At 42.3% G+C, this 12752-nt stretch overlaps 1 protein-coding gene across 1 annotated transcript; it reads right to left on the bottom strand.

Moving 5' to 3' along the window:
* Window positions 1-12300, bottom strand: LOC106566814 (short-chain dehydrogenase/reductase 3). Its single transcript, XM_082959953.1, has 6 exons — window positions 11696-12300; window positions 8066-8212; window positions 6147-6266; window positions 2376-2614; window positions 1685-1810; window positions 1-1453 (listed from the first exon to the last, which is right to left on the bottom strand). The coding sequence occupies exons 1-6, from the start codon at window positions 11888-11890 to the stop codon at window positions 1369-1371; spliced, it is 912 nt and encodes a 303-aa protein (XP_082816079.1). The 5' UTR covers window positions 11891-12300; the 3' UTR covers window positions 1-1368.
* Between the last annotated feature and the right edge of the window lie 452 nt (window positions 12301-12752).

Below are 12752 nucleotides of genomic sequence, written 5' to 3'. Positions count from 1 at the left end.
TTGTATTTTGGAAGCTATAGAAATTGATTTATTAATGTCTACATTTGTTTTTGCCAAGTTCATTGTATTACAGACACCTTAATGCATACATTTATATGTGAGCTAAAACAAACATTTAAAATATATTTAAACATTTTCCTTAAAGTCAAATTATTACAAAGTTCTGTTACTGAACCCACTACAACAACAAAAAATACAAGTAATTTTATCCTTGAAACATTTAATTGAAATACTGTATATTTCCATTCATTCCTATGGAGTGCTGCTCCAACTTGGGAGTGCCAATATGGCCAACTGTTGGCTTCAAAGCCTCCCATTGGCCATTACATAGCATCTGCAAACTGATATTGGACAATAGAGCCCACCAGGCCAGGTATGATTCTCCAGCTGTCTCTGTGTTCCAGATTGATAACCATACTAAAGATGATTAAAAGAGAGCCGAGAGGGACAGATAAAGAGGGTACCAACAAGTGTGTTCAGTAGGCACAGTATAGGATCAAATAAATGTTATCCCATTTGTGTCAGATGAATGATGAATCTGAGAATGTTGATTGTATTGCCTGTGTCCCCCAGAAACCATTTCTATGGGTCTTCAAGTGGAAGGACCTTCTCCGGTATACTTTCCTACGGAGCAGAGACAGTGTTATGACAACCCTTACAAAACGAACAATGAGCTCACAATTGGCAGGGCTGCAGCACAGGAATGTTGACCATGAGAAGGCTGGAGTCTTTGGCAGACCAAAAAAAAAACTCAGAGAAGACTGGATCTGCGCAAACACACATGAGAGCATATTCACAATACTGTCAAGTGGTAAATCCCCCAAAATATGACTATTGTTTACACAGATTTAACACCAGTTTTTTTTTTTTTACACAAAAACTCCAAGAAGTCGCAAATGAAATGCAACTACCAGAAGTTACTTGTTTGTTAACATACTGAGTACAATCCATCAACCTAATCTATGTGCATTTTCAAATTAGTTATGGTATCATTAGTAAGACAGGTGGGAAGTTTACCACAGTGGTAAGGCTTGATCAGTTCTGAATACCTGTCCATCTGGTGCTTAGTCCATGATCCCAAACTGAAACGCTTTGGAGGAAACACCAACCAACTCCAAGCAGCATAGAAATCAGTTTGGGGCCACCCAATCTGGCAACCCAAACACCACTATTCAATTCAAGATTCCACAGCAAATCTCTTCTTGCACCATCAGGGCACTGTGACCCCAAGTACCCATAGTTCCTAAGGCCTCTGTTGTCTTGGAGATACTTCCACTCTTTTGATAGGAAGCCGTTGTGCGGTTCTTAGTGCCAAGCCACAATGTTTGTGCTTCTGGTGCTCACTACTCATGTGTAGCCTCTCCGTTCTTATGTCCGTCCCTTGAAGGTGTCCATGCAGGTGTAGCACCCTGAGAAACGCTGGATCTCCTCCAGAGCTGCCTGAGGCAGGAAGCTGTTGGAGATGGGAATGGAGCATGTTAGTGTAACAGAGGTACTTAAGTGAATTTACATGATAATTAACATGGTCTGAGACCTGAAGACTTGAGTTAGCACCCTAGACTAATCCCTACAGCTTTAGCTCAGAGGACTAACAGTTTCCGGCGCTCAGAAAACCTGTTGTCACAGCCTCATTCATCTAACCCAGTACACTACTTTGGTGTCATGACAGACTGGGTCCCCCTACCTCTTGAGAATAACGAGAGCATGCATGGTCCAAGGTAAGTAGATGAACGGAGTGTTGGTCCGGACTGCGTCCACTGTCCGCTGGGCCACCAGCTCAGGATTTAGCGGGGGGAAGAGCTGAGGGAATCTGGGGGATGAACACAACACTTTACCTTCAATCTTATTTCGGCAGCAGGTAGCCTAGTGGTTAGAGAGTTGGGCCATTAACTGAAATGTTGCTGGATCAAATCCCTGAGCTGACAAGATCTGTCATTCTGCCCCTGAACAAGGCAGTTAACCCACTGTTCCCCAGTAGGCCGTCATTGAAAATAAGAATTTGTTCTTAACCGACTTGTCTAGTTAAATAAAGGTTCAATTAAAAAATATATATTTAGCCATGCAATACAATGTGAACTGTGTTTAATGAATTTTTAATCACAAAATGGATGAATCAACAATACTGAACTTATTCCTCCAGCCATTGGTGTGTGAATGGGATTGGTTATTCCATCTATGGTTTTCTTAAAGAACCTCTATCTGAGCCCATGTGTCATTTCTGTGTGCTGACTGACTATACACTGGTTGACCCATAGCAAAACAACTAGAGTGCCATGTATGGGAGGCCCGATGTATGGGAGGCCCGATGTATGGGAGGCCCGATGTATGGGAGGCCCGATGTATGGGAGGCCCGATGTATGGGAGGCCCGACTTACCTGACTCTCATGCCCTGGAACATGTCAGTGTTGGTGTGGAAGGGGAGCACGGTGGTGCAGCCCACCCCGGGGCAGTCCAGCAGGCCCAGGGTGAGGCTCTCCATGAAGGCCAGGGACGAGGCCTTGGAGGTGCAATAATCTATGGCCCCCGGGATGGAGGACAGGGACAGGATGGAGTTGATACACACCACATGGCCATGGCAAAGCTCCAGCATGCGGGGTAGGAAGGCTTTGGTGGTCTAGAGAAAGAGAGACTAACATTTAAATAAGGAAATAATCTCAGCAACAACAAACAAATTGCTCCTGTGTGCTACCTATATCCGCCCACTAGAATCCCCATACTTTAATGAAGACAGCTTCTCTATCCTAGAGGGGGAGATCAATCATTTCCAGATCCAGGGACATGTACTAGTCTGTGGTTTCCCAAAATGCCAGAACTGGACAAGAACCTGACATCAAGGGGGGGAAAACACCTACCTGGAGGTGACAACATTCCCGCCCCAATATGCCACCCTAGACACCTCTACGACAAAAACACCAACAAAGATGGGTCACAACTCCTTCAGCTCTGTCACACACACTGGATAGGTATAGTCAATAGTAGGCTTTGAGGGGACTCCTACGGTAGGTACACCTATAGCTAATTTCTTGGAAGCAGTACAGTAGACTACTTTATCACTGACCTCAACCCAGTCTCTCAGAGCATTCAGTCAGCCCACTGACACCCCTATCAGATCATAGCAAAATCACAGCCTACTTGAACAGAGCAATACTCAAGCAATGATTGAGGCATCAAAGCAAACAACTTGTATACTATAGATGGAAGGAGGGTAGTGCAGAAACCTAACAAAAAACAATTAGCCAACAACCAATTCAATCCCTTTTAGACAACGTCCTGGACAAAACATTTCACTATGGTGAAGCACTAAAACAATACAGAAATACACTAAGAAAAAAGAAAGAACAGCATGTCAGACATCAGCTCAATGTAATTGAAGAATCCATATAATCTAACCACTTCTGGGAAAATTGGAACACACTATCCAAACATGAAGAGCCATCTACCCAAAATGGAGGTGTACAGATAAACCACTTCTCCAATCTTTTTGGCCCTAAAATAACAAACAGCAAAAAAATATACATGATCAATAAAACAATCTTAGTCAGCTTTTAAAGACAACCAGAACCCACTGGATTCTCCAATTACATTGAATGAACTACAGGACAAAATACAAACCCTTCAACCCAAAAAGGCCTGTGGTGTTGATGGTATCCTAAATGAAATGATCAAATATACAGACCACAAATTCCAATTGACTATACTTAAACTCTTCAACAACATCCTTAGCTCTGGAATCTTGCCCATTACTTGGAACCAAGGACTGATCACCCCATATCCACAAAAGTGGAGACAAATTCAACCCCAATAACTAGAGTGGGATATGATTCAACAGAAACCTTGGGAAAATCCTCTGCATTACCATTAACAGCAGAGTCCTACATTTGCTCAGTGAAAATGTCCTGAGCAAATGTCAAAAAAGTATTTTTAACAAATGACTGTACAACAGACCCCGGACTCACCATGCACACCCTAATTGACAAACAAAACAAAAGCCAAGTCTTCTCATGTTTTGTTGATTTCAAATAAGCTTGACTCAATTTGGCATGAGGGTCTGCTATATAAATGATGGAAAGCAGTTTTAGGGGGAAACAACATTTTAAAATCCATGTAAACAAAGAAGTCTGCTGTTAAAATTGGCAGAAACAGATTTTTTGCCCTCAGGGGGGGTACTCCCGCGGGGTAAGACAGAGATGCAGCTTGAGCCCCACCATCTTCAAAGTTTATAGCAACATATTGGTGAGGGATATAGAACAGTCTGAAGCACCCGGCCTCACCCTACATGATTCTGAAGTCAAATGTTTACTGTTTGCAGATGATCTGGTGCTTCTGTCCCCAACCAAGGATGGCAGCAACTAGATCTTCTTAACAGAGTCTGCCAGACTTGGGCCCTGACAGTTAATCTCAGTACGACAAAAATAATGGTGTTCCAAAAAATGTCCAGTTGCCAGGACCACAAATTCTACCTAGACATTGTTGCCCTAAAGCATATGACTATACATACCTCGGCCTAAACACCACTGGTAACTTCCACAAAGCTGTGAACGATCTGAGAGGCAAGGCAAGAAGGGCCTTCTATGCCATCAAAAGGAACATCAAATTCAGCATCCCAATTAGGATCTGGCTAAAAATGTTTGAATCAGTTATAGAACCCATTGCCCTCTATGGATGTGAGGTCTGGAGTCAACTCACCAACCAATAATTCACAAAATAGGACAAACACCAAATTGAGACTCTGCATGAAGAATTCAGCACAAACGTCAGTGTACAACGTAAAACACCAATAATAATAATGCTGAGCACAATTAGGTTGATTCATGCCAATTATCAAAATCCAGAAAAAAACAATAACATTTTACAACCATCTAGATGGAAATGATTCTCAAACCTTCCATAACAAAGCCCTCACCTACAGAGAGATAAACCTGGAGAAGAGTGCACCTGTCAGCTTGTCCTGGCACAAACAGACCCCACAGAGCAACACAACTAGACCCAGCCAAATCATGAGAAAAGATCATTACTTGACACATAGGAAAGAATAAACAAAAAAAACAAGCAAACTGGAATGTTATTTGGCCCTAAACTAAGAATATACAGTAGCAGAATACCTGACCACTGTGACTGAACCAAAATGAAAAGCTTTGACTATGTACAGACTCTGAGCATGGTCTTGCTATCAAAAAAAGGCCACCATAGCCTGTCTTCGAGAGCCAGGTCTGCCTATGTGCCCACAAAATTAGGCGGAAATTAAGCTGCATTTTCTTACGTCCTGCCAAATGTATGACTATAGTAGAGACACATATTTCCCTCAGATTACACAAACCCACAAAGAATTTGAAAGCAAATCCAATCTTGATAAACTCCCATATATTTTAGGTGAAATACCACAGTGCCACCAAAGCAGCAAGATGTGTGACCCATTGCCACAAAAAAGGACAACCAGTGGAGCACAAACACCATTGTAACTACACCCCATATTTATCTGTTGATTTTCCCTTTCATACTTCAACTATTTGCACATTGTTACAACACTGTACATAGCCAATAATAACATTTGAAATGTCTATATTCTTCTAAAACTTTTGTGAGTAATGTTTACTGTTAATTTCTGATTGCCAAAGCAAGTGAAATAGACAATGTAAACATATGATTCCCATGGCAATAACGCCCATTGAATTGGAGAGAGCAACGTGACAATCTGCACAATGTTCTGCTCCACTCACTACTATTCCCTAGCTGTTCCTTCACTCTTCTCTCATACTAGGTTCCCTCCCTACTTCCTGGAATTGGCAACATTAACAGAAGGGTTGCAGGACTCAGAGAGAAGGGGAACCAAACCTGTTCCACATCCCATCTGTGTAGATCAGAGGACAAACACCAACATCATGTAAGATCCTTTAAGAGAGTGTCAACCATCACTCTTGCCAGCATTTTACCTTAGATCCAATGATTCAGTACTTAGAGTAAAATATAGTTTCTCCCCTTCACATGTGGGATCAATACATGTTGAAAGATGACCCTAATATTTCCAATACTGAGCCTCGGAACTGAAACAAATCAAAATTCATACAAGCTTCAAAACATAATACAGGCCATAACGAATGAGCACTTTCCTGCATACTTATCTAAAGCACATATTTTTGAACACTCACCCAGAACTGGCCCAGCGTGTTGATGTGTTGCGTCTTCATCAGAGCATCATCATCACTGGCCATCAGACTCTTCCCATGAACCACTGCTGCGTTATTCACCAGAATGGTGACGTCGCCCACCTAAGAAACAAAAATTAACATATTTAGTTGTAAAACCCAAATCTCGTTTTATGTCAGAAGTAAGCATTTCACTGTTAGTCTACAACAGCTGTTTACGAAGCATTTGACAAATAATATATATTTTTATCATCACTTCATTTCCCTTGGTATAATTGAAAGGCTGATAAGTGAGCGATAATTATGTCATGTTAATCCTCGTCTTATTTTAAGACTTGTTAAACTCAGTGGTGTAGGAGGGTATACACAGGTATATGCCATATACCCACGTATTTTTCAGTGTTTATTGCGCATACTCACTTCTTAATCCCCACGATGTACATCATAGTAGCCTTGTGTATTGGAGGTATATGCTGTATCAATTAATATGACTGATGGAACCCATCAGAATGTTTACCTAAAAATGTTGATAAACTATTATTTCTTCACATTTTAGGTGCAGCGATGTGAACACAGCGGTAGGCCTATGCACGAATGTTCCAAAATGCAATTTGAGGGAAAACACCAGTCGGCAGGTAGCCAGGTGGGTAGGAGTGTTTGGCCAGTAACCGAAAGGTTACCGAGCTAACAAAGTTTTTTTTTAAATCTGTCGTTCTGCCCCTGAGCAAGGCAGTTAACCCACTGTTCCCCAGGCGCCGATGACGTGGATGTCGATTAAGGCAGCCCCCCCGCACCTCTCTGATTCAGAGCGGTTGGGTTAAACGCGGAAGACACATTTCATTTGAACGCATTCAGTTGTACAACTGACTAGGTATCCCCCTTTCCCTAAAATGCACACCAAACATGAGACAGATGGAAATAGCCTTTAGACATTTAGATAGAGGGGAGATCTAAAGATGCAACAACTATCATGTGTTGATAATATGACTAGGATAATGCCTTTGGCTGCTAGACGGAAACCAATAATGAAGAAGTCTTCATAAACACGAGGAAGTTTTTATAAAATAATTGCCTTCACATTTCTATGATGGAATTTTGGCAGTAGTCTACTTTAAAGCAAGGTAAGACATGCCTCATAACATGAAGGAAAACGTCCAGGTTTAAAAAAATAATTAAGGAACAGGAAAAATATAGGCCCAAGTGTCTTCTGGTAGATGGAAAGGCTTTCCCAAAAACAGTCTCAATTAAATGTTAACTACCTACAAAGTAGCCTATGCCAACCTGCAGAATGATATCATGAAATGCCTCAATCCAGTGGCCATTTGTTTTGCCAAATCCAACTCATGTGCTACAGAACGACTGAATTAAAGAGTAACTACACAAAAAAATGTAAAACTAGTCTCCTGATGTGGTTTAAGAACATCCAATTTTATTGTTTTACTATTAAAACAGCAACTTTGAGAGTGAAAATCAAAAACCTGAACATTTCTGACTCAGTTGACAGCCCAATTTATCCGTTCAATAGTAAGCCTACTATTAGCTTACTTGCACAGTACGCTTGGGTTGGCCTGACTGAAATACCAATATGGGATTTATAATTTTAGGTCTTTCAGAGAGTGTATGTCAATGTTTCTCATATAATTTTTAATACAGGGCGCCTTTCCTTCGCCGGGCAGGCCGTTTGGGAAATCTTGGGCAGAATTAGAATATACTCGCTTCTCCAGGCACCACTACACCACCGATTAAGTTGATGCATCATACTGTATATCCCTGTTAAACACTGGAAGATTCCAAAGGCAAATTTTGAAAGACAGGATTGGATGTGTTAGACAATTTATAACACTGTCAGGTGTTTGTTGTTATCTACTGTAAATTACATTGGAACTAGGTAATTCATTTGGGTGGAGCTCTCTCTACTGTACCTTCTCTCGGACCACCTTGGCCTGCTTGTACACCTCCTCCCGATTGGCCACGTCACACAGGAAGTAATGGCACTCGGCTCCGGTGGTGAGAGAGATCTCCTCGCAGGTCTCCATCAGACACCTCTCAGTGCGGCCCCACAGGATCAACTGACAACAGGCAGAGGGGTCAAAGCTCAAAAAGGGCAGTCCATTGACATAAGAATGCATATTTGGATTTGTGTTATCTTATAGGAATCACAAATAAACATAGACTTTCTGGGTGGTAAGAGGAAGGTTGTTTTTAATTGAATGGTTAAATATATATATATATATATATATATATATATATATATATATATATATATATATATATATATATATATATATATATATAGCTCAAAAAAATAAAGGGAACACTTAAACAACACAATGTAACTCCAAGTCAATCACACTTCTGTGAAATCAAACTGTCCACTTAGGAAGCAACACTGATTGACAATAAATTTCACATGCTGTTGTGCAAATGGAATAGACAACAGGTGGAAATTATAGGCAATAAGCAAGACACCCCCAATAAAGGAGTGGTTCTGCAGGTGGAGACCACAGACCACTTCTCAGTTCCTATGCTTCCTGGCTGATGTTTTGGTCACTTTTGAATGCTGGCGGTGCTTTCACTCTAGTGGTAGCATGAGACGGAGTCTACAACCCACACAAGTGGCTCAGGTAGTGCAGCTCATCCAGGATGGTTCATCAATGCAAGCTGTGGCAAGAAGGTTTGCTGTGTCTGTCAGCGTAGTGTCCAGAGCATGGAGGCGCTACCAGGAGACAGGCCAGTACATCAGGAGACGTGGAGGAGGCCGTAGGAGGGCAACAACCCAGCAGCAGGACCGCTACCTCCGCCTTTGTGCAAGGAGGAGCAGGAGGAGCACTGCTAGAGCCCTGCAAAATGACCTCCAGCAGGCCACAAATGTGCATGTGTCTGCTCAAACAGTCAGAAACAGACTCCATGAGGGTGGTATGAGGGCCCGACGTCCACAGGTGGGGGTTGTGCTTACAGCCCAACACCATGCAGGACGTTTGGCATTTGCCAGAGAACACCAAGATTGGCAAATTCGCCACTGGCGCCCTGTGCTCTTCACAGATGAAAGCAGGTTCACACTGGGCACGTGACAGACAGAGTCTGGAGACTCCGTGGAGAATGTTCTGCTGCCTGCAACATCCTCCAGCATGACCGGTTTGGCGGTGGGTCAGTCATGGTGTGGGGTGGCATTTCTTTGGGGGGGCCGCACAGCCCTCCATGTGCTCGCCAGAGGTAGCCTGACTGCCATTAGGTACCGAGATGAGATCCTCAGACCCCTTGGAAGACCATTTGCTGGTGCGGTTGGCCTTGGGTTCCTCCTAATGCAAGACAATGCTAGACCTCATGTGGCTGGAGTGTGTCAGCAGTTCCTGCAAGAGGAAGGCATTGATGCTATGGACTGGCCCGCCCGTTCCCCAGACCTGAATCCAATTGAGCACATCTGGGACATCATGTCTAGCTCCATCCACCAACGCCACGTTGCACCACAGACTGTCCAGGAGTTGGCGGATGCTTTAGTCCAGGTCTGGGAGGAGATCCCTCAGGAGACCATCCGCCACCTCATCAGGAGCATGCCCAGGCATTGTAGGGAGGTCATACAGGCACGTGGAGGCCACACACACTACTGAGCCTCATTTTGACTTGTTTTAAGGACATTACATCAAAGTTGGATCAGCCTGTAGTGTGGTTTTCCACTTTAATTTTGAGTGTGACTCCAAATCCAGACCTCCATGGGTTGATAAATTGGATTTCCATTGATTATTTTTGTGTGATTTTGTTGTCAGCACATTCAACTATGTAAAGAAAAAAGTATTTAATAAGATTATTTCTTTCATTCAGATCTAGGATGTGTTGTTTAAGTGTTCCCTTTATTTTTTTGAGCAGTATATAAGGGTTGTAGATTAATATTATAAAAATCCTTTTGTCAAACCAAAATGTATCATGTTTCAAATTGCATTGGTAAAATGTTGCATTCATTCTTAAACCAGTGCTCAGGTAGCTTACAGTAGGTTCAAGCTATATTCTATTACATTAACATCTTTCCCATCTGTTTGAGATTGCTGTGCGTTGCAGAGCTCTATATGATTAATTGCTAATTGAGGAGGCATTTGCTAGAGATTGAGCAACTACAGACATGAGTTCTTTGATGTGCAGTTTAGAGGGAAATCCATTGACTTAAGGCTCTGAACTTTAGAGTGTTTGAAATTTAAAGGCAACCTTCCCACTTTAGCGGAGACTGCATTTACGGTAAACGCTGCATGTCAGGTCAATCTAAAATTATCATGAGTCTAACGCTTCAGTTTTACAGATTGAATAGAGCCCTAAATAATCAAATCAAGTGTTAACCGGCGATAGCCAACATGCGCATAGCTGATGTAACTTGGTTGGTGCCATCAAATCAGTGAGCAGCTGCTCTTGATCATTGTCATAAAGCCACACTTGTCCCACTTGCGTTAAATTCATAAGGAGAAAATGTAGGCTATATAGAAATAATGATGCTCAAATTGAAAATCATTACATAAAATAATGACGATTTCTATCAGCCTAATCAAGGTGTAAATTGTGTCTCACATTCCAGTGTTTGAACTTGTAAACAAGGCTGCATGGGATTTCTCTTAATGCGACTCCGTGCAGCCAATGGCAAGGGCCGCTTTAGTTATAAAGCCAGGAACTGCTTGGGGATTTGACAGCTCTAATGGAGTTCTACCTCCGACACCGCCAAAACAACTGCTATGCGGTTGTCGGCTAAAGTGGATCTGACTGAAGAAACTTTAAGATCTAATATCTGTCTCCAGAGGGGTCCCTGTGCACTGATAACCCTGGATGGCTGGCTACTGGCCAGACCACTACAGACACACACCAGATCATTTTACAACAATGTCAAATGCTTGGTGATAAAAGGAATATTTTCACCTTACTCTGAACTGTGCGTTCCACTACCCTGTCAGTGAACTTTATTGAACAGTCACTGGGGACCCAGAGGAGCTAGAGTTGAGGTTAAAAAGGCAACATCATTGTAGTTCCACGGAGCCATCCACCCAGCCTGTCATCGCCCCCATTGTAAAGTACAGGGACTGAGGAAACACCTGTGTTTGTGTGCCTTTACAATAAAAGGAAAGGGGAAGAGAACACTACACATCATACATCACCCAGGTCAACTAGGGGGCTAGAAGAGTTCAGGCTCCTTTCCACTAGTGTTGTAAGTACTGGGGCTTTCCCAATACTTTTCACATGGAAAAAACACACCGAAGGTGAATATCAAGTTTTTAACCGAACTGAAGTAATACAAAAATATACTCGATTCTGAAGTTATGCTAGAATAGAATAAAATATAAATCATAAAACATTTCCAAACTGTCACTTTTCTTCCCCCCCCCCCCAACTTTCAGATTATTCAATTGTTTTTGGAATTCCTGTTAATATTCTATTTATGAAAACCAGGATAACAAAGGTGCTGTGTGATGCGATGTGAGCTGGCTGTTTGTTAATGCTTTGCTTTTTGTATTATTACTGGCCGTTTATCAAGTATAACACATCAATTGGTAATAAAAAGCGCACAGTGATTAGTTTACCTTTTTTGCTCCATGTTTGGCAAACTCTTTCCCCAAATGCCGACCGATGCCCCGTCCACCACCGGTGATCAATACCACCTCTCCACGAAGGTCTTTCCGTCTGCTCGGGAGCAACAATCCCAAGCATGCTTTCAATGTGCAGAAGATGATGTGGAACGTGAAAAGCACAGCGTTTCCGAAATTATTTAAATCCATTACGACTTAGTTAGGTATAAAGATGCCTTTTGCTGAGAATAAAATTGGAGTAGCCACATAAACAATCCGCACCTTCCCAAAGTGCGTGGATCATGCCAGATGGATGTTTTAAGTGTTCTCCATACCACTTCCCCTCTACGACAGAATTCTCATCAATCCAGTTTTAATATCAGAGGTACGACACACATACGTCTTTGTCATAATAGGAACAGTACGAAAATGCAGTGATAATAGCTGACATGGAGAGCCAATGCCAACACAGTGCGCGCGTCAACCAGCAGAACGACTGGATCTCGCGTCTTCAACTGCCAATATGCTCAGACTGTTCTATCCCAGCACTGTCTAACTATGGCTTTATATAGCCCTTTCATCTTGATTGACAGTTTGAATGTTGGAGATTAGCCAATAGCCCCTCCGACTTGACTGTGCGTGAGCGGCTTTAGCGCTTTTCCTTCTTCCAAGAAAGCTGCTAGAGGAAGTCGCAAAATTTTTACAAATAATTTGCAGGGGTTACGTCAGTGTTGTCAACCTCATTCCACCGAGGGACGAGTGTCTGCGGACCTAGACAACCAGGTGAAGTGAGTTCCTTACCAAGTAGTGACCTTCATTTGTCAATCAGAGGGTGGAGCGAAAACCCTCAGTGACTCGGTCGTCCGTGGAATGAGTGACATGATCCAAGTTTACAACCACCACTGTTTTCATGGTATGAATTGCCAATAGACTCCAGTAACCATATAGTCTGTAGCCTATAATTGAAATTGCCTCGGGTGATATTCATTACTTGGGTGTTATACGCAATCAGTAATGCCATAAAGATCCAATTACATATTCATGTAGTTTTTAGAGAAATATTCAACATGAC

The sequence above is a fragment of the Salmo salar genome, chromosome 13 (genome assembly GCF_965601325.2).
Source record: "Salmo salar chromosome 13, fSalSal1, whole genome shotgun sequence".
Taxonomy (NCBI): Eukaryota; Metazoa; Chordata; class Actinopteri; order Salmoniformes; family Salmonidae; genus Salmo; species Salmo salar.
The sequence above is the reverse complement of the archived record's forward strand: the minus strand, read 5'-3'. Positions and strand labels throughout refer to the sequence as shown.